The sequence below is a fragment of the Scardinius erythrophthalmus genome, assembly GCF_964197995.2.
Source record: "Scardinius erythrophthalmus genome assembly, chromosome: 7".
Lineage (NCBI taxonomy): Eukaryota > Metazoa > Chordata > Actinopteri > Cypriniformes > Leuciscidae > Scardinius > Scardinius erythrophthalmus.
The window spans coordinates 13498148-13521236 of NC_138227.1; the positions used below are offsets into that span (position 1 = coordinate 13498148).

The window sequence follows — 23089 nt, forward strand, 5'->3', positions numbered from 1 at the left end:
TTGTTTACAGTTTAAGTGTCAGTTAATGCCTATTAACTTTGCATAATATTATAAGCAAAAAAATCATAATTGTCATGTCGTGTATTATTTATTATAGGCTACTAGTTAATGTAATTGTACATATAAGTATGAACGCTATAAGTAAAATAAGTAATCTTGGAATTACATTTGAACATTTTGGTTTGGCAATTTGTTAAAGGAATAGTTCACCCAACAATGAAAATTCTGTCATCATTTACTCTCCCTCAAGTTGTTCCAAACCTGTATGATTTACCTTTCTTCTGCTGAACACAAAAGAAGATATTTTAAAGAAAGTCGGTAAATTAAACAGTTGCTGGTCCCCATTGACATCCATAGTATTTTTTTCCTACTATAATGGAAGTCAATGGGGTCCATCAGTCGTTTGGTTACCGACTTTTTTCAAAATATCTTCTTTTGTGTTCAGCAGAAGAGAGAAAGTCATACAGGTTTGGAACAACTTGAGGGAGAGTAAATGATGACAGAATTTTCATTTTTGGGTGAACTATCCCTTTAAAACGTCCGCAGTATTACTTTTCTCCTTTTTGTTCCCTTGTAAGTCCACTTAATTCCTTTAGCGGCGCTACAATATCCTCCGACTGATCGTCAAAGCAAAGAGAAGAAGTTGTTCTGCGCTCTGATTGGTCGTGCTGTTGCTCAGCGGTATTATGTTTGTTAAGGCAACTGTCAACAAAGTATGATAGTTTTGATTCGTTGTGATAATATTATTTAGTACACTCTCGATGTGAGGAATGAAGAACAAAAAGGTGAAACCCCCAAAGGGTGTAAGCAACAGAAAAAGAGGTCAGTTACATTGGTGTGGAGGTGGTTATTTGTCGCTAATCCAACAGTCTATTAAAGAGATTTAAAATCTCGTAACTTAACCCTAGTGAGGACAAAAGCTGTGTCTCAAAACTTAGCGAGCTGCCTACTTAGACAGCAATTGTAGGACATCATTGGCGGGACAGTCCGTTTTGAGACAGACTGATGCTTCTTTGTTATTTGTTGCATTTATTGGAATGTTTATTGAAGAACTATTGGTAGGTTTGAAATGGCTTTTCTTCTTGTATGACCTTCATATCTGTCTTATTCTCCACACTCTGCAGTGCTCAGTGATGTGTCTCCATCCACCAGTATTCCTCCTCTGGTAGAAGGCCAGCTGAGATGTTTTCTGAGAGTGACCGTGAGTAAAGTGCTGTGGACCATCATCAGAGCTCCTCCTGTGACTCTGATCAGGCTCAGATGGTGGGGAGAGTCTTCCAATGGCACCTTCTTCAGGCCTAGAGATAAACACGTTGAACAGAAAGGGGTTAAATCCACAGCCCGCTTTCCAGTTCGATGTGGACCAAAACAGCTGACGTCTTATTTGACAGGTTAGTCATGGTTGCTTGCTATTACAGGTCTATATAGTGTATTTTAATGGTTGATTGTTGGCGGTCCCTTTTTAGAGAGCCATATTTAAAAGTATAGTTTGTTGGTTCACCCAAAAATTTAAATTCTCTCATCATTTACCCACCCTCATGCCATCCCAGACATATATCACTTTCTTTCTTCAGATAATCAAATAGAAGAATTTTTAGGAAAATAATAAATGGTTCATAAATTTGGTTTATATAATGCAATATAATGAGTCCATATAATGCAAGTGAAGTTTGATGCTTGAAAAACACAGCGGTTATGGCAGTAATCCATACGACCCCAGTGGATGAATCAGCGTCTTCTGAAGCAAAACCCATTCACTTGCATTATATGAACTCATAGAGATGGATTATTTTTCTTAAATTCAATAGTGTTTTTTTTTTTTAAAGTAAACTTAAAGGTATAGCGGAGGATCTTTCCGAATTTTAGATAAGACCCACCCTCTCCACTTTTTGAAAAGTTTGATTGATTCACCAGAATGATTGACAAGTAGGAGGACCAATAGTATAGGCATTCCACCCGGAAGTAAAAAAATCCTCCGCTATACCTTTAAGTTGCGTTTATTTGAAGAAAGTCATAAACATCGGGGATGGCATGAGGGTGAGTAAATGATGAGAGAATTTTCATTTTTGGGTGAACTATCCATTCATCACATGATGCATAACTTAATATAATATTTGTTTGGTTACAGATATGGGCTCATTGGTGCTGGATGTGCTTACAAAGGTTGATCATTTGCCTTTAGCTCGAGCTCAAATCCCTGGCATTGCCCGGCTCTCTTTGTCTCACTCCATAAATGGATATTTCACACTTGTTTCGCCGACTTCAGAGAAACTTGGCGAGCTTCAGGTTGGTGAGATGCTCAGCTGTAAGATTGAGCTCAGCTGAGTTTGCATTTTTTCATCTAATCAAATTCACTGTTTTCTGCAGAAGTTTTTTTTCTCACTCTTTAGGTTCTCAGTTTAATTATGTGTTATTGTTTCACGTGTTACTGTAGGTCATGCTTGCCCTGGAACCGTTAACAGAAGGATATGACAGCAGTAGTTCAGTACCCACGACTGATATGAGCCTCGACGCACAGGCTCCTGGAGTAAAAAGTGACCAGAACATGCCTGTATTGCCATCTCTGGATCAGGCTCCACCGAGTGTGAAGGAGACAGCTGGCAGCAGCTCCGGTCACATGCCTAGGTTTGTTTTTATGTTTTGGATGATTTGATTGTTGAATGAACAGTGTGGGACAAACTAAATCACTCAGTTGACATGCTGTTCTACTGCTACAACACTCATCCTTATGACTGATCTTGTAATCAGTTTCAGACTGTGGTTTATGAACAGGCAAGTTCAATGAAAATACTAAAAATATGGATAAAATATTTAAATGATCTTATTAAAAAAATGTAATTGAAAAATGTTTAAATTATTTGGAAATGGATTATCCCCCAGTGTTATTTTAGAAATATTTATATTATTATTATACTATATAATAAAAATATGTATTAATATTTTAATTCGATTTTATGTGTATGTTTTCAGATTTAATTTTCAGTTTAGTTTCTGTAGTTTTTTTAATTGATTTATTTTAATAAACATTTTTTGTTTAGCTTTAATTTTTAAGTTTAGTACTTCAACTTATTTTATTTCAGTTAATGGCAAAGAAACTTAAGTTTCTTAAGTTAAATTTTTTCATCTAATATTTAGTTTTATTTGTTTTATTTCAATTAATGATTTTATTTTACAGATTTGGTTTTAATTAACAATATATATATTTTTTTTATATTCTTGTTTTAGAGGGAAGGATTACTTGTATTTTCAAGAAAGTGGTAATATCTTGCCAGCGTCTTCCACTGGAAAACCTAAACCTGCTTCCTCTCAAAATCTCCTGGCAAATAGCCATACACCTGTTGACCTTTTGTCAGGTAAAACACATTAACTTGATTCACTGAATTTAAAACATCATATTGTTGAACACAGCAAAAATTTGTATGAAATACTTTGTTTTAGTATAGAATAAGAATAAGTGTAGAATTTAGAATAAGTAATTTTAACATTGGTCAAATTAAAAGATCATCTGCCTATCACTAAATTAATATTGCCAAATTCTGCTGACTGAGTCTGAGTTTTTCTTTTAAATTTATTCTAAATAATTTAACCTACTTTTTTAATAGTGCTCAGATTTGTTTGCAGCCATTGTGGCAGTTCTGTTTTGAAATCTGTTGACAAAAAGACCAGGCAGCTCTTTATAGTCATGTGACACTAATTAGTTAATTACCTGATGCATATGCATAGTATTTAATTATTTTTCTTTTTTTATTTATTTATTTATTTATTTATTTTTTTGTATTTTTCAGTTCTTCTGGAGCGTGGTAGCAAACTCAGAAATGCCATGGTGGTTTCAGCCTTAAAGTCTGATGTGGAGTCAGATGTTCCTATGAAGGACGTTCCCCAGACCCTCTTTAAAGACAACATTGACGTTTTGTATGATCACTTTTATTTCATTTACATACCAATCAGGGGTCATAATAGACAGCAAAATAGCAGAATGTTTATGATAAATAGTGTTAAACATCATCTTCCTCCAAAAGGCCAGATAGGCCCTCGTCAGGAAAGTTTCTGGAGAACATCCTTCAATCAGAATTCCACCATCCTGCTCAGGACCTCGAAGAACCGAGTCAGAATAGAGTCAACACTGAGGACATGGCAGTGGACTTGCTACTGGGAAGGTAGTCAACGCTACTCTACCTTTAGATTAAGTGAAGATAATGTAGCTTGAAGGAAATCGTTTAGAGAGAGTTTAATGTTTTCGTCTGCGTTTGGAAATTTGGAAAATTATTTATAATGGCTCTGTTCCTCAGTGTTAATGGATCTGTGCTGCAGTTCTGGGACGGCGAGGGTTCTCTCCCAGATTCTCTTTCTGATCACAGCGGTGTGCTCATGGACAGTGAACTCAACGACCCTCAATATGATCAGAGTCTTCTGGAAAACCTCTTCTACAAAACTCCTGTAAGTCATGCAGGGAAGAACAGCACACTGACTATTATATGTAGTCTCCTTAAAGTGCCCCTATTTTTTCCCATATATTACCTTTCATGTAGTGTTTTATAGCTGTTTGTGAATGTACAGTAAAACTTCTGCAAAGTTTCAGAGATCAAAGTGCATGATAAATGGAGTCATTGTCTCCCAAAAGAAAGAAGCGATGAAACACTGCCTGAAACAAGTCGTCAGTAATTCCAGTCTTACTTCCTCCTCAAACTTATGTAGGTTTGTAATAAATTTGCAGTATGCTCACATACTGTCTTCATTGGCTGTCTGCGGACAATGTCTACTTTGACCCGCCGTCAAACACTAGTTCTGTCTGAGGCTTGGAAGAGTTTGGTTTGTGTTGTCATCATGTCAAGTAGACACTGTAAAGCAAATCCCCTTTGCAAGCACTTCTAAAGGATGAGGACTCAGGCTCGAATTGATACGGTAAAACCGACTCCATCTGTACTGTTCGTATCACTGTGTATACAAGTGCTCAGGAAGAGCTGAAATCCAGATATGGTAGCAATAGACCAATCACATCAAACTGGGCCCTCTGACCAATCAGAGAAGTGTAGGCTCTCTGAGGAAGGGTTCAGAGAGACTGAATTCTTTATCAATCTGTTTCTGACACTGAGAAAAGAGGTGATGCTGTAATGTATGCAATGAGAAAATGAAGGTGTCTGCATGCATGTAAACCTTTTGTAGGAGACCACCAAAACAAAATTTGAAGCCTTTAAAATAGCATAATTGGGGCACTTTAAACATAAAACTTCATAATTCTATTTTTTTTTTTTCTTATTTCAGATGTCAAATGAATGTTTGGAAGAGGAACATCTGGAGAAGGGTCCAGCAGGGAAGCCAGAACACAAAAGCTCAGCTAAAAATACCCGGTCAGTTGCACTTATGCAGAAAACAATGCTCAAAACTCAATATCCTGAAGATAAAAGAAAACTACATAGAAAAGCATAATAATAAACACATATGTACATTTTTTCACATCTGTGTAAAGGTACAGAATATAATACAATACGTGTATTAAAAATAATTTGGTCATATCTGCTGTTGTGTAAATTTCCTATGTTTTTTGAAGGCTTGATTCTGATGATATGCAGCATTCAAAAGCAGGAGATGATCTCTCTGGACTTAGCATTGATAAAATATCTTTGCTTGGAGATATTCATTTTGCCAGGCTTACCATCAGTGAGTTAAAAGTTCCCACTGACAGTACTTCAAGAAGTCTTTCTAGAAAAGGAAGACCACCTCGCCCCCTCACCACAAAGAAATGGTACAACATTTAGAATATTTCATATCAGATAATATATATATAGATATATATAGATGGCAGTGGCTAGATTTTTTTTGTGTGTGTTTTAAAACTAACCTGACTTGTAATTGTCCTGTTCATCTAGCTTTTATATTGTAGAATACCTCTTTCCACTGGTCTCTGCTGGATATGAGGATGTTCAACAAGTACCTTCAGAGATTACAAAAGTTGTCTCTAGTAAAGTAATAGAGGGCGGTGAGTACATTTGTTTTAAGCCGGGTGCACACTGTGCGATTTTGGTCACGATTTGGCCGTCTGAGACAAATTTAACAAATCCTAAAAGAATCCTCTGGTCCTAGAGTAAAATCTGAAGTCTTTGATCGTTAGTTTGACATGTTCACCGACAGTCGATTAATGACAGTTGCGATCAAATTTGACCTCAGATGAAATTCTGGCAGTGTCAGAAGATTTGACTCACAGTCCTGCAGTGTGACTTGTCCTATGACGACCGTCAAATTGTCTTCGTTTTTTAAGACTAGCCTTGACCAAAATGAATGTTAGAGGTTTCTTTGTAGCCACCATTTCAATCCCGAGTGTAATGCAACTCACTGTCACCGAACGTGTCATTGATTGATGATGTAAAACTTTCTTTTCTAGCGTGCGTCCGTTTTTAACGCGTCTTGACTGTCGTACAGTCTGACATTAATGAAAACTGAGATCTTACAGTGTGACAAGGATTACAGCGATAATCATTCGTACAGTCTGACAAGCAACAATCGTGAAGGACTATTATAAATTGCACAGTGTGCACCCGGCTTTAGGTAACTTTAACAAAAGAGAGTTTAACCAATAAGTGGCGTAACGATCTGGTGATTCTTTTTTTTTTTTAGTGGTGATGTTTCAGCACCAAAGTTTGTTTCCAGTGAGGTTCAGTAGGTCGTCTATTAAACAGTGGTGGGAGATGAAAGTCACATTCAAGATCTACTCCAGAAATAGCCTTCAAAAGACAGTAAGTGCAGTGTGTGCCAACCACTAAATATACTACACACCTCAAACAAACCTTAAAAAACAAAGGCTCTTATTTGTCCTCTTTGTTGTTTAGCCCATTCTCATTGGGTCAGCAATGTTTCCTCTGAGATCCATGATGCAGAGTGAATCGCTGAGCATTTCTGCTGCCTTGCCTGTTCAAAGGCCGGAAGGAAACTCTGATAAACAGGCAATTGGTCCTCTGAAGGTAATGCATCACTCAAAAGAACCAAATCTAGGAGATTTTACTAAACCCAGCTATTCGTTTCCTACATATTTATTCTGTACTTCACCATGTTCTTTGTTTGTAAAGGTTTCATTCGAATTAGCGGCAGACAAGAATGATTTCTCCACCAAAAAGAGACCTGCAAAGCACATGCTGAGTCCACAAAGACCTCTCTCTTCTCGTCTGACTGAAGAGCATGGTGGGCAGAAGGGTTTATGTGTGAGCGACCACAGGAGAGACCCGTCTCCTCGTGCAGGTGTTCATCAAGTCCAGAGTATTCTGATACCTCCAACCAGATCTCGCTCCACATCACCACACGTCAGATACCAGAGCTCTCTTCATGAGCCTCTGCATCAGGAAGTGAAAGACACTGAGATTTTGCTTCATATGTTGCTCATGGTGCCTGATGGGAAAGATTTCAACTGTGCACCCATGCAGCCCAATATCTACTTGAACTGTAAGCTCCTCGAATCCGATGAAACCGCTCGATCGTCGGTGAGCTGGGGTCAAAAACATCCAACGTTCAGCTTTATTCAGGTTTGTGCACAATGGAGAATTGAGGAAAGTTCCCAGGCTTTAGCCATATTAGTTAGTGGTGGAAATCATCAGGAATCCCATAATTATATGAAATCTGGTGTTTGTTATTTGTTTTTAACCTATTTTTTTTACATGATATAGGTGACTCCAATCGCACTGACCAGCAGACTGTTGGAGAGAATGAAGAACAACATGATGGTCATTGAAGTTTGGTTGAGGGCCAGCAGCTCAGATCATGATAAACTCCTTGGTTTAGTAAAACTACCTCTCCACCAGTTCTACATGTCCTTCAGGTAGGTCTATATATATATATATATGTCTATCTATCTATATTACACTGTGTGTGTGTGTGTGTATATATATATATATATATATATAATATATTATACTGTGTGTGTGTGTATATAAATATATGTATTATATATATTATATTATCTATATGACATTTGTTACTATATTTATGTGCAGCATATTAATTCTAATATTGTTTTAATTATTATTGTATATTCTTAACATTTCGTATTGCAATAAATATGTGAAATAAATATATAATTATTTAAATGATCATTACTAAAATGACTAAAATTAGAATTAAAATGAAAAGAGAAAATATAAAAAATAAAATCTAATTCAAAATTTGATTAATAATATTAACACTGGAACATAATTTGTCTTTTTACTTTGTCTTCAGAGACCCTAAGATCTCTGAGCTGCTCTTGCAGTCTCAGTATCCAGTGGTTGGAGTGGACAGTTATATGCCCGTGGTTGACGTATTCTCCGGCAACACTCGTGGAAACCTAAGGGTGTGTCTAGCAATGGGTCTAGCACAGCAGATCACGGCACTGCAGCGAATGAGGGATGACGAGCTGGCCCGCGTGTCACCACTGCCTCGACCTGCACACATGTTAGACCACCGGCCACATGTAGAAACCAAGGCTAGTTCACTTTAAAACTCCCGAAAGCAGCACTGATGCTTAAAAATAAAGCCTAAATTGTTTCTAAATCAATGTTCTTTTAGGCCAGCACCACTGCAGATGTTCTGCGTGAGCATGTCTTCATGATCCGAGTAGAGAGAGTGAAGGGTCTGACGCCTCTGCAGTCCACAGTGTGGGGAGAGGCTGACTGTTACATCCAGTACTCCTTCCCAGCACAAAATGAGTCGAGAGAGGACATGGACCCACTTGTTGTTGAGAGCAGTAAGCCGTTTTCTTGCTGACTGTATCAAAGAGCTTTAGATCATGTCTTTCTGTTTAGCTCAACCAACTTTCTTTTCCACAGATGTGGACATCAAGGCATACCGCACTGAGACCACTCTCTGTGTACCTGACCCTGTGTTTGGACATAATGAGACTCATGTCCTACTGGCTCCTCCTGACTTCCCAGTGCAAAGAATACTGCTAAGCTCACTGGCCAATCGGGGACTGAGGAATGGAGGAGGAGTGCAGTTTGAGGTTTGGTGCAGGTACAGTAAATGTAGAAATTATATTTAAATTTTAATTGATTTATTCTTGGACACTTTTATTTAAATTTTTACATTTTAGCATTTAAAAACACGTTAAAAACAACTCTTTTGTGTTTGCCAATATTGTTATTACATTTTATTCATTTATATTTGGCATTTTAGCATTTTAAAGCATGTCTCTTATTTGACAATATTTAAATGTATTAATTTATTTATTTGCTTTTACATTTTATCATTTAATATCTAATGATTTATATATTTTATTTGGCAGTATTTGATGATGTTTTTTTTTCCTTTTTCTTTATTTACATTTTAGCATTTCAAAACATGTCCCTTATTTGAACATGTTTATTATTTAAATGTATTTATTTATTTATTTATTTATTTATTTATTTATTTATTTACTTTTTACATTTTAGCATTTAAAAGCATTTTGTTTTATTTGGTAATATTTTTATAAGTCATATTTTTCAAACAAAACAATCACATAATTGCCAAATAAAGGAAACATGCTTTTAAAGGCTACAAATATATATATATAAAAAAATAATAATTAAAATATGACTTATTTACTGGGTTATTTCTTTTTTTTTTTTCAGGTATTATTATCCAAATGTTAGAGATCAGCTAGTAGCCAGAGGACTGCTTCCCATGTCCAGACTGTGTGCTATGGTAACCATGCAGAAACAGGGTCAAACCGATGCGCAACTTTTCTCCCTCCCTCTGGTCCCAAGAACTGACCGACCTGTTGACTCGCAGCATCAGTCCCCTGGTAGTCGTGTGCCTAATTAATTTAAAACTGCATACTGATAGCATATAGAGTATAATATGAATTTTAAAAAATAAAAATAAAATCTATTTTTACTTGCCTGTAGGGCTGCTTGAAGTGAGCCTTCAGTACAAGTCTCGACCAATGAGGAGTGTCGGAGTGAAGAGTGGGGTTGTGCCGTCCCGCAGAGTGGTACTGGTTGTGCAGGTGCACAGAGCAGCTGGGCTGCAAGCTGCAGCCAAGTGAGTCAATCTACCTCAAATCTGACCCTTTAGTTTTTTTAACAGTTACCCCAAATGTTTTCCACACATCAATCTAGCTTAAATTGATTTAAAGGGGTCATGACATGAGAACTCAAATTTGCCTTGATCTTTTGATATATATTGGTCTTTGTACCATTAAAACATCCTGCAAGTTTAAAACGTTCTCCTCATTATAAACAAAGCATTTATTTAATCATGCTCCAAAAATGGCTTGTTTGGATATTGTGGGATTTAAATACATTTGCATATGACTGTCTCCAGTGCAAAATGCATTTTTTTTTATTATTATTATTTTTTTAATATAGCATTTTTCTATTGTTTCTCAGAGTTCTTGCCGATACAGACAGATCGCTGCAGTATTACTCAGAAGTGGGGCTCAACTCCTTCATCACCATGCAGTTGTCCTTCCTGCCGGACAGTGAGGTTCGAAGCACACGCGTGGCGGCCAGAAGTTTCTGCCCAGAGTTTGAACATCACGCAGAGTTCTGCTGTAACCTGCTGGTGCAGAGAGACAGCGGGGAGAGTGTCAGTCTCGCTGAACTCCTGCAGGAGGCAGTGGCTGTCTTCACCATTTACAACAGAGACACGCGCAAAAGTGAGTTACCCAACTTGGAAAGGTAGACAGATATGTGGAGATGTCATTTTGTCATGACACACTTCTGTCAAGGATGTTTTGATACCTTTAGGTTACAAATGACTCCACAAAACATGACAAGCAGCCATTCATTATATAATCCCATCTTGCAAAATATGTGTGTGGGTGTAGTTCTGTGTTGTAAGGATCAACATATCACTGTATATTACAATAGTGGTTCAGTTTTATTTATTTTTATTTTTTGCAAGTGATTTTTTTGTTTACTATTCATATTTTTACAAACACATTTAAAAAAAATTGTCTTTACACTTACCGTTTGTAACGTTGCTGAGGAAGACAGGTGAAGACGAGGATCTAACCGCAGGGTATTTTAATAAAGTAATAAGAAACATGGAACACAAAACTCAAAGGAACAAAACCAGGGAATCACAGAGGCAACCATTACATGTACAACAACTGACAAAGTAACAAGTGAAACACAAGGGCTATAAATACACTGGGACCAACAAGCTAAACAAGATAACAAGGGGGTGTGGCTAATTAGAAACACCTGGGAAGACTAATAAACTAGAAAACTACAGAGAACTACAAAACATGGCACAGAACAGGAAATAAGTCCACACAAGACAAGGGGAACACAAGACAGGAATCATGACAGAGCCCCCCCTTTAAGGAGCGGATTCCAGACGCTCCACACACAACAATAAATAAAGGTCAAGGAGGGTGGTGGAGCAGAGGTGGAACGGGGGAGGGATGGAGGTCCAGGTCCGTGGAATGGAACAGGAGGCCAGGGGGAAGCAGGCAGTGCAGGCGACCCAGGCGGAGCAGGCAGTGCAGGCGACCCTTCAGGCGGCCAGGGAGGAGACGACCCTTCAGGCGGCCAGGGAGGAGACGACCCTTCAGGGGGCCAGGGAGGAGACGACCCTTCAGGGGGCCAGGGCGGAGACGACCCTTCGGGCGGCCAGGGCGGAGACGACCCTTCGGGCGGCCAGGGCGGAGACGACCCTTCGGGCGGCCAGGGCGGAGACGACCCTTCGGGCGGCCAGGGCGGAGACGACCCTTCGGGCGGCCAGGGCGGAGACGACCCTTCGGGCGGCCAGGGCGGAGACGACCCTTCGGGCGGCCAGGGCGGAGACGACCCTTCGGGCGGCCAGGGCGGAGACGACCCTTCGGGCGGCCAGGGCGGAGACAGCAGTTCGGGCGGCCACGGCGGAGACTACCCTTCGGGCGGCCAGGGCTGAGACGACCCTTCAGGCGGCCAGGGCGGAGACGACCCTTCAGGCGGCCAGGGCGGAACCGGAGACCACCCCTCTGGCGGTCCTGGCGGATCGGGCTGGTCCGGAGGTGTATTGCCCCCCCCAAAATTTTCTTGGGGAGGCTCCCCGGTAAAGAGTCCTGGACCAGCGATGAAGAGGGCTTTGAGCTGGGCAGGACCAGCGGCGAAGAGGGCTTTGAGCTGGGCAGGACCAGCGGCGAAGAGGGCTTTGAGCTGGGCAGGACCAGCGGCGAAGAGGGCTTTGAGCCGGGCAGGACCAGCGGCGAAGGAGACTCTGAGCTGGGCAGGACCAGCGGCGAAGGAGACTCTGAGCTGGGCAGGACCAGCGGCGAAGGAGACTCTGAGCTGGGCAGGACCAGCGGCGAAGGAGACTCTGAGCTGGCGTGAAGTGCAGGCTCGGCTAGACTGGCGTGAAACTCTGGATCAGCAGAAGCGACTTGAACAGTCTCTGGATCAGCTGAAGCGACGTGAACAGTCTCTGGATCGGCAGAAGCGACGTGAACAGTCTCTGGATCAGCAGAAGCGACGTGAACAGTCTCTGGATCAGCAGAAGCGACGTGAACAGTCTCTGGATCAGCAGAAGCGACGTGAACGGTCTCTGGATCAGCAGAAGCGACGTGAACGGTCTCTGGATCAGCAGAAGCGACGTGAACGGTCTCTGGATCAGCAGAAGCGACGTGAACGGTCTCTGGATCAGCAGAAGCGACGTGAACGGTCTCTGGATCAGCAGAAGCGACGTGAACGGTCTCTGGATCAGCAGAAGCGGCGTGAACAGTCTCTGGATCAGCAGAAGCGACGTGAACGGTCTCTGGATCAGCAGAAGCGACGTGAACGGTCTCTGGATCAGCAGAAGCGACGTGAACGGTCTCTGGATCAGCAGAAGCGGCGTGAACGGTCTCTGGATCAGCAGAAGCGGCGTGAACAGTCTCTGGATCAGCAGAAGTGACGTGAACAGTCTCTGTGGCGGCCATCTTGTCCGAAGACACAGGCTCGGCAGACGTGATGTGAACAGGCTCGGCGTCGGCCATCTTGTCTGAAGACACAGGCTCGACAGACGTGACCTGACTCTTCTCCACCTCCCCTACAGTGAAGGGGGAACCACAAAACTGCAGGACAAAGTCAATGTACTGTACCAGGGTCCAGCTGGGGTCTTCCTCTGGTAAATTTAGGCTGATGTCCTGTTCCAGTCCACTCCAAAAACAGTCCTTTAGCATAGCATCGTTACCAGGAACGAGGTGACTATAAAAAAGGAACTCCTCCACATAATTTTCTATGCTGCGACCATCTTGATAAATTGAACAAATTTTGCTCAGTGGGTTCCAGATAATACCTGCTAGATCCATAGCTTGGTCAGTTGTTCTGTAACGTTGCTGAGGAAGACAGGTGAAGACGAGGATCTAACCGCAGGGTATTTTAATAAAGTAATAAGAAACATGGAACACAAAACTCAAAGGAACAAAACCAGGGAATCACAGAGGCAACCATTACATGTACAACAACTGACAAAGTAACAAGTGAAACACAAGGGCTATAAATACACTGGGACCAACAAGCTAAACAAGATAACAAGGGGGTGTGGCTAATTAGAAACACCTGGGAAGACTAATAAACTAGAAAACTACAGAGAACTACAAAACATGGCACAGAACAGGAAATAAGTCCACACAAGACAAGGGGAACACAAGACAGGAATCATGACACCGTTTAGTATAATTTTAACATTTACTTTTTAATTACTAGTGTGATCACTCTATTTCAGCGCTATAAATACGATGTACTGTAAGTTTCTTTTATCTCATTGTAGTGGTCGATACAACAAAATCGAAGGATACTGTCTTGGGCACTGTGAAAATTAAGCTTGCAGATCTGATTCAGAAAAGAAGTGGTATGAAAGTATTGTATAATAATAATGTTTATATAATATTATTTATTTATGTGTATTTTGGCATTTAGAAATGTCACTTTTATTTAGCGTTTTATATTTTTATTTCATTTAATAATTATATATTTATGGTATGAAAGTATTGAATAGTATTTAATTGTTTGTTTGATTATTATATTGTATTGTTAATTTTTATATATATATAATTATTTAATGTATAATTTATTTACTTTTTACATTTTAGCATTTAAACGTATCCATTTTATTTGGCCATATTTTTGTTATTATATTTATCTGATATGAAGGTATTGAATATTAATAGGATATAAATGATATAATATTTGGAAAAAATATATTTCTTACAGGTATATCTGGCTGGTACAGTCTCTCTCTACCTCAGAGCACAACGTCACCTCTCTATCTGACTTCAGCAGGAGGGCTTGAAATCTCCATCAGTTTTTCCCATCATGCAGATAGAGAGCGAGTCATTAGTTCGGCCCGTGGACTGGGATGGGACGTGGGGCAAGACAGTGAAGATGAGGCCGATATAGAGGATGAAGATACTTTAGAAGAAAGCACAAAGTCTCTGGCATTATCACTTTCCATGCCTAGAGTGTGGCTGCCCATCCATTGCCTGCTGCTGCCAGGACATGAAGACTTACAGCGTTCCACCTACTGCTACTACAGATACAAACTGTACGACCAGCAGACCTTCTGCTCAGAACTTAGACATCCTGTTCCAGAAGAGAGTGACGGAGAAGAGGGTTTAGCCACGGTGGCATTTCAGGGCAGCAGAAGTGTGGTGTTGAGAAGGACTCAACCCCTGCGCTGGTACCTGAGGGAGGAGAGGCTGGAGGTGCAGTTGTGGGTGGCCTTTGGGAAGGAGAAGAGAGTCCGGCCTCATAATGCTGACCGTCTGGTGGGCTCTGCCTTTGTGGATCTCTCTGCTCTTGCTTGGACCTTGAAGCACCATCAAACAATCAGCGGTAGAGTTATTTGATCTTTTGGTTGTTTACCTGTAAAGGGGCAAAATTTAATTTTTCCCCTAGTTCACTATAACATTAGTCAAAAACTACTGTGATTTAGTTTTACATGACCATTTATATTTCTGTTTAATTTAAAGCAATAAGGGCACATATCGTTTAGAGAGAGGGCTACTGAATTAGATATTATAGATAAACTATGAATTAATAAATTAGAAAGAAATCTTATAATACTTTATAATATAATACTATGCTGGCATATTATATAATCATTATAAAATCATTATACAGCAACAGTGTTACCACATAAATTCCCCTTTATTTAACCAAAAATTGCAATACAATAAAATATAAAAAATACATTATCGTTAAAATTTTTTGGGTCGGTAAGTAGTATTTTATGCTCACCAAGGCTGCCTTTATTTTACAAAAATACAATAAAAACAGCAATATTGTGAAATATTATTACAATTTAAAATGATTAAAATAATTGTTTTCTATTTTAATAAACACTATGTGGCCAAAAGAATTGGGACACCTTGACCCATTACACCAGCAGGGACTGTAATGGCATCGCATTGTAAATGCATAGACATTAAGGATTTGGTACCCCCTTTGCTGCTTTAAAAGCTTTCCTTTTTGGAGTGTTTCTATGAGAATTTGTGCCCATTCATCTGGTAGAGTATTTGTGAGGTCAGGAACTGGTGTTGGAGAAGGCCTGGCTCGCAATCTCCATTCCAGTTCATCCCAAAGGTGTTTGGTGGGGTTAGGGTCAGGGCTCTGCTATTTCATCTCTGGCTAATGGCTGTTTCTCTCTTATCAAGGTGTGTATCCTCTGTTCAAGCGCTCTGCTGTAAACCTTAGTGGTGCTGCTGTCAGAGTCCATATCACTGTGACGACAGACTCTGTACCACATGAGCCTCAAGCCATTGAGGAGCTCAACAGTTCAGGAGAAGAGGAGGAGGAGGAGGAGAAAGAAGGCCTCCCCACCACAGTGCTGTCTAGACAATCTCAGTCCCTCAGCAAACAGCTCATCAAATCAGCCGTGAGCTCTGATTCTCCACCATCCACTGAACTCATCAATGAGGACACCTTCATGGCCAACATTACTGTGGACAGAGCCATGCATCTGAGTCTGAAAGGTAGAATAACCACAGTGATGTTTGATTTTTTTTTTTTTTGCTTGTAAGTACCTTGACTTTATGACATTTAAATGCTGTCGTCATCCTCAGGTTGTCCTCTTGCTGAGCGGGGTGGAGGGTTGCCTAATTGCTGTGTTTCCTACGCCACCACCGATGCCCCAGGCACAGTGACCACAGAATTGATCAAAGACAGTGACTGCCCTGTGTGGGACCATCAGCAAGAATGCCGGTAAACCCATGCAATTCTCATGGACATTTTTCACAAACTGTGAAACATCGTAAATCTAAAAATGATATATACTGTATGTGAAAAGGGTCCATGGTAAACACATGGCTGTTTGTTGTTTTCAGACTGTCGAAGGAGCTGCTTTTGGATCCCCAGCAGTCCTTGGTTTTTAAAGTTTGGCATAAAGGAGGTAATGACACATAGCAATCATCCACAACCACACCCTAGCATTGTGGCGGCAACTTTAACACAGACAGGCACCTCTCATATTTTCTTCAGAAAATGTTTTACAATGTATTTTCCTTTGCAGAGGTCGAGCGGGTGATTGGATTTGTGTCTGTGGACCTGTCACCACTTCTGTCTGGATTTCAGTCCGTTTGTGGCTGGTATAACATCACTGATTTCAGCGGGCAGTGTCAGGGACAGCTAAAGGTGTCTGTGTCTCCTCTGAGGGCAGTACATGACCTCCGGGCACAGAGACAGACGGCCCACGAGACTGTTGCTCCAGACTCGAGTGTAAGCCATTAATGGATTTTGTTTTCTTGCTGATTTGGTGCTCAGGAAACAGTTGTTGTTGTTATTATTAATGTTGAAAACAGTTTTGTGCATCTTAATACCTTTGTGGAAACTGTGACACTCTACCATTCAAAAGTTTGGGTTAAGTGAGTTTTAAAAAAGAAAGAAATGAATACTTTTAGTCAGCAAGGATGCATTAAAATGATTAAAAATTCAATCTTTTGAACGTTCTATTCATCAGAGAATCCTGAAAAATGTATTGCAGTTTCCACAAATAGATTAAGCAGCCAAAACCTTTTTCAACATTTATGAAAATAGGAACCTTTATTAATAATTGATAATAACGGAGCAGCAAATCAGTATATTAGAATGATTTCTGAAGGATCATGTGACACTGAAGATTGGAGTAATGATGCTGAAAATTCAGCTTTTTATTCCCATCACAGGAATACATTACATATTAAAATATATTAAGAAATAGAAATTGTAAAAATATTTCACTGTTTTTACTGTATCAAATAAATTCAGCCCTGGTGAGCATAAAAAACTTCTTTCAAAAATATAAAAAAATCCTTAATTATTCCAGACTTTTGACCGGTAGTGTATAAAAATAAATAACCTGTTTTTTCAGCTGTTGACACACATGATGATGATGATGATTGTGTCTTTTGTAGGCTCTCTTTAGTGCACTTCCACTCTGCTATCAAACAACAGCTACGTACCACAGCTTCCCCAGCCACATTAGTCGATTCTCAGAACAGAGGATCAACACGCCTCCTGATCAGTTTGAAAGACTGCTCTCTGACAGGTATTTATTTTGGGAAAATGGTATAGAATCTGCCTTATCAGATTTACTCTCTGAAATAATACTTACGGGGATGTTTTGTCAGATCCAGTGTGACAGATCGCCACGACGAGCACATGGACAACATAAGAATGTTCCATCAGACTTTACATGAGGGTGAGAAAGCATCTCGCTCCTTCTTGGCTGGAGATCCCCACCCATCCAGTTCAACACTCTTCTCTGCCCTCAGGTAGCCCTCACACTGTCCTCCGCTTCCTGGCTGAAAGGTCAAGATGTCACATCAGATAATTATCAGAGTCCATTTGAAGTACAAATATCAGTTTACATGTTCATCACATGTATTCCGAATAACATTCAAAGACTGGAATTTAATGTCAGTGAAACCATATCATAAGTAATAGTAAAGACATGTACAGTGTTACAAATGATTTCTGTTTTAAAACATTGTTCTTTTGAAATTTCTTTTCATCAAATAATCCTGAAAACAGTTTTCAACATTAATAATAGGAAGAAATGTTTTATTAGAATGATTTCTGAAGGATCATGTGACACTGAAGACTGGAGTAATGATGCTAAAAAATTCAGCTTTGCATTACTGGAATAAATTACACTTTAAAATATATATATTAACAGAAAACAGTACTTTTAAATTGTAATAATATTTCACAATAACAGTTTTTACTGTATCAAATAAATTCAGCATTGGTGAGCATAAGACATTTAAAAATCTTATGGACCCAAACCTTTTGAACAGTAGTTTATTTTCAGTTCAGCTGTCAGATTCAAATGTTTACTTTGCTATGCTATTTAACAGATTAACTAAGCAATAATATATGGATATAATATCTATCACAATCAGTTTTTTTCAGGTTTTTATGTGGACTGCCAATTCATTCATTTTGATTACTAATGAAATTTGTGTTGTGTTTTAAGGAAAAACCTCAGCGAGTTGGATGATATTCAGAGATATTTCAGCCGGAAGTTGTCCACTCCAACATTCCCAAAGCTGAGTGAGCTGAGAGGAACCTCCGGGCAGGAAGAGCACAGGGACTCAGAGACGGACAGCACACAACTCCTACTGAAGTCCAGTCAGCTGGTGGGAGAGGTCAATGACATCATTAAAGGTGAGTTCTCTGTTTGTGCGATTCCTGTTTATTTAGGGGCATTTTTTAATTCAGTATTTATTTTAAATCAGGCTTAAGTGAACACCAGACGGAAGAAGCACCGACTACCCTTAAAAGGTCCACCACTCCTGATGCGGTTGATGAGCATGTAACCTATGGGGTTGATCAGCTGATATTATCGGAGTCTGACAGCTGTGAGACAGAGCCACGCTTTCATAAAGACTCAGACATGATGTTGGAGGATGAAGATGAAGTCTCGCCCATTAGCTTTCCTGCTCATGCAGAGATCAGACAGTCACCAGCTGCTCCTGAAGATGAAAAGCTCCATCACAGCTCCAGCGATCACTCATCTGATGAAGATGAGTGTAAAGAAGAGGATAGAGACGAGGATGAGCATGAAGAATTTGAGGAAACTTTAATAGAGCCCAGAACACTCAATGAGGTCACTTCAGTCACAGACAGAACCAGTCCCTGGACCAGCCTACTGTCTGACCCAGATATGGGATCTCTGGAGAGTCTGGAGTTACTGCAGCATCACGTTCATGACGACACCGTCCACACTCGAGGAGAGGAAGGAAACCGCAGAGAACTTGCTCCAGACGTTAACCCGCAGTCACTGATTGCAGAATCTCAAGGTATTGTTTCTGACTGTGATATCTGTGAAGGATCTGAAACTGATCTGGATACATTTAGGAGTGAATGCGCTATTGCCACAGATCATTGGGAACAGCAGCCTTCTCCAGATGGAGACGGTGCTCTTTCTAGCATTAGTGAGGTTGAAGATTATGACCTAAGTAACAGTGGGCCTGAAGAAAGGGATGAGAAACCGAACTCGCCTCCCTTTACAGAGTCTGGTTCAGAAACGGAGAATAAAAGTGTCGAGAGGAGAACAAAACCGTATCCTTCCAAGCTTGATATGACTCAAAACAGCATTTTAGAGATATGCAAGTTCTTTTGACTACATATGTGGCATGCTGGTGATTACTTAAGAAAAATGTAATCATGTGCCTCAGTTTGTAAAAAACAGAACACTTGCCCCATTGACTTCCAATGTAAGTGAATTTACAATTGAAGTCTATGGGCAGTGTTCAAAAAAAGCTGACGTAGACAGGGAATATCCTTCAAACTGCTGTTTTTATTATACGATATCTTTGTTATTTTTGGCTAAACCCCTCCTTGCAGTTCTGAATCTGTAGAGATTCCAAATTTCTTCTTGTCGGCGCACCATCTGGAGGCGTCCATGAGGGCTTTGAGGATGGCACCTGTCTTTCCATCAGCAACAACTCAATCTGTGAGTACTCTCCCATTTTTAGAAGTTTCAATAAAGCTACTGCTACTGTTTGGTAAAAGACTATATTTTTCAGATTTAATTAATGCACTAAAGATCCTTTAGTTCATGCATTTGGTTGTTTTTGTTGTGATTTATTTATAAAAAAAAAAATAAAAAAAAAAAAATATATATATATATATATATATATATATATATATATATATATCATTGTTTTCTGTAAAGAATCTGCCAGAGAATATAAGTGTGAAGATTAGCCCCAGGACAGTGTTATTTTAGTTTTATATTAGTTAGTGTTTCAACTTAAACTTATTTCAGGTCGGTGCAACATTTCTAGGTTTCATTTATTTTAAGTTTTTTAACTATTTGTTTTATTTTAGCTTTATTTCAATTAACAGAAATGTGTTTAATAGTTTTAGTTAATGATAATAATCCTGTGACCCGTCCCAGGATGTTTTTATTTTATTTTTTTTAGTTAGTCTGTCCGTTCGCCCATTTATCCATCCATTCATCCATTCATCTGATCTGTTGTTCATATACAGTACATTCCATTTATGCCTATACAAAAACTTTTTGGGGTCATCCTAGGCATCATTCAGTAGATTTAGGTATGCTTTCTTATTTGTAAAATGGTTCAGTTTATTTTTTTTTAAAGCTGTCATGATTTGGTTATTCAAAATTCTTTCTTTTAGGAGACTATAAATCCTGTAAATCTATATCGAAGAATGCCTCGATCAAGACCCAGCATCCCTCCATCACAGAGGAGTGAAGAGACCAAAAGAATTGCAAAAATATTTGCTTCAAATTTTACAGAAGGAAGTTAGTACAATCTTCTGATTTATGTGTGCTTGTTTTTAATTACAATTTTTTATTTGCATGTAAAGTATGTGAATTTTTGATGATGCTTATTTATTTCTTACTTATGCAAAATGGCTTTCTAACAGGAATTTTGGATAATGTAAGCATTAAAAAAGTTGTTTATTTACAGTAATAAACTATTTTTGTAATAAATAATTTTTTATTTCCATATACGGGTCATTGTTTTTAAAGGTCCCGTTCTCACTGTTTAGTTTTACATTGTCAGTTGTCTGCGGCAGGTAAAGGCTGTCAGACTGAGCTGTTCAAAGGCTTTAGGCATTTAGCTGACAGATGAGAAAATTGCCCAATTTGAGCTGCTGCAAACAATAGCACGTACTGACAGTGATGTAACCAAAGTATTATCCAGAGACAAAAGAAGCCAACAGTCAGACAAAAGCCTCTCTTTAACCTCTCAGCCTGTTTAATGAGCTCTAATTAGAGAGATGAGTCTGATCAAGGAACCGGATCTCATGCTGACCTTCTTTTAAACCAGATGAGTCAATTGACAGACTCGAAGCCATAGAGAATGGCAGCAGATGAATAGATGAAAACTATGAACCATACCAGTTATTAACAATTTTTCTACCTAGTGAAACCTGAATTAATAAATACTTATTAAAAATGACCGTTGTTTATTTAAACTGTAAAAGTAGGTTTTGATTATAGAAATGCAATATTTACTTAATATTGTTAATGGTGGTATTTGTTTTTTTGACTAATATGTAAAAATGTATTTTTAGAGACCAGGCCAGTCATTGACTGATATACATTAAATGATGACCAATGAGACATTTCTGAAATGAAACGAACATTAATTTTATTCCAAATTCACAAAACTATAGTGTTTTTTTATAGAGTTCACAGATCACTAGGGCTTCTGGTGAATGTTAGGTTGAATCTTGTCAAGTGGCTGTAAAGCAGCATGTCTTTGTGGCCATCGGCGAGGCTCGGTGCACTTACAAAAACCTTGTTTATGGCTCGATTCATTTTTGGATATCAAAGTCGAGCATATATCGATACAGCCACGATGCTTTAGAGGAGGAAGATATGATATCGGAGATAAATGCGGATACTGGAAACCAGGCAGTAAGAGAACCGGATAGATGCCACTGAAAACACTGATCACGGTCGGTGAGTCCATGAAGTCTGGATGATGCCCGAGATCTTGATTGTATATTTGTGCTTGTAGGATGAGGTTCTGGATCTTCTCAGCTTGAATAAAATGGCGATGGCATAACGTCTGAGAGTTTTGAAGTGATTCCACAAAATCTGTCAGCAGAAGTTTTCCTTCTGTGAATTTTAGCCAGAGATTCTGAAGAGTGGAAGACAGAAATATCAATCAAGCTTTGAAATGATAGATGATAGATGAATGATGAAAAGTCTTTTAAATCTGCATTTCATGAATCATATCTCAGATGTACCTCAGATTGACTCAAGGAATGATTGGTCTTCTCCTTAAGAAGCGTATGAATCGCTCTAAGGCTGAGTTTCTGTTGTAGAGTTTCTGCATGTGGCACAAAAGAAGCATTAAAAAAAAAAAACGTCATATTACAAGCATATTTCATCACATAAAAAACCTACCCAGCTTTCTCTGTTTGCGTCGCATTGAAGACACCATTTGACCAAGAATCTGGTACTTTTCAGCTAAGAGAATTTTAGAATTGTACAGATGCGGCTGATTCGCTAAATTCTGCTCTGCGAGCCAACAGTTGGAGGCCATCAAGATCACTTTACACCTCTGAAGATGCTGTAACTGCAGGCAAGTCCTTCAGATCAAGCAAGTCATGTACAATGTACACTTTTTTTTTTTACTTTTTAAAATCTTTTTGGAGTGCTTTATTTACTATATAAATACCTTTTTTTATTATTTCATTTATATCATATAAATAAATTACTATAATTATTATTTTATGATAAAATCACCCCCAAAAACTATAAAACACATTCAGCATTCTTGACTGTGTACTTGTTTGGTACCTTTGAATTGATCCTGACAGTTTCTCGCATCCTTTCCTCGTCTTCCAGGAGCTCCAGAAGCTGAGCCGTGTTCAAACACTTGAGATAGTCCACGTTTAGCATTGAATCCCCTTCATGAGGCATTGCAGCCCCTTTATAAGGATACTGCCTCACACCCAGGACTTGAGCCACTGATGCTCTGAGGTCATGGTGCATTTGTACATCTTGTAACATGATCACAAGCTCCGGAGCGGCTGGTTACTAGGGTGGGTTACTACACATTCTCTTACACACTTTAGAAATGTAGATTAGGCCATGCACAAAAACGTAAATCAAGACCTCTGTGGGCCTTCAGCACCTTGGACAGCTCTAGAATATTTCAAATAACCTTAGAAAAACTTTAGAAAATATTACTTGTATTATTTGTCTTTGA

At 39.2% G+C, this 23089-nt stretch overlaps 1 protein-coding gene and 1 long non-coding RNA gene across 3 annotated transcripts; one reads left to right on the forward strand and one right to left on the reverse strand.

The window, feature by feature from the left end:
* Positions 1-612: 612 nt before the first annotated feature.
* On the forward strand, positions 613-21935 carry c2cd3 (C2 domain containing 3 centriole elongation regulator). Of its 2 annotated transcripts, XM_081371704.1 has the most exons (34): positions 634-822; positions 1125-1391; positions 2129-2286; positions 2435-2625; positions 3226-3353; positions 3786-3912; positions 4020-4157; positions 4290-4437; positions 5263-5348; positions 5549-5743; positions 5868-5977; positions 6613-6731; positions 6825-6956; positions 7062-7511; positions 7653-7804; positions 8203-8446; positions 8530-8707; positions 8790-8973; positions 9573-9745; positions 9849-9984; positions 10332-10600; positions 13681-13761; positions 14124-14744; positions 15566-15883; positions 15974-16112; positions 16235-16299; positions 16420-16625; positions 17300-17433; positions 17516-17659; positions 18364-18554; positions 18626-19189; positions 19271-19451; positions 19737-19845; positions 20535-20770. In XM_081371704.1, the coding sequence occupies exons 1-34, from the start codon at positions 771-773 to the stop codon at positions 20664-20666; spliced, it is 6522 nt and encodes a 2173-aa protein (XP_081227830.1). In that variant the 5' UTR covers positions 634-770; the 3' UTR covers positions 20667-20770. The 2 variants fall into 2 exon arrangements, with proteins under 2 accessions (XP_081227829.1, XP_081227830.1); XM_081371703.1 differs by having other exon boundaries at positions 613-822; positions 18626-19451; positions 20535-21935.
* Positions 21876-22407, reverse strand: LOC308694256. The gene is made up of 3 exons (XR_014030570.1): positions 22282-22407; positions 22122-22204; positions 21876-22012 (listed from the first exon to the last, which is right to left on the reverse strand). It is a non-coding gene; the product is annotated as an uncharacterized lncRNA (long non-coding RNA).
* Between the last annotated feature and the right edge of the window lie 682 nt (positions 22408-23089).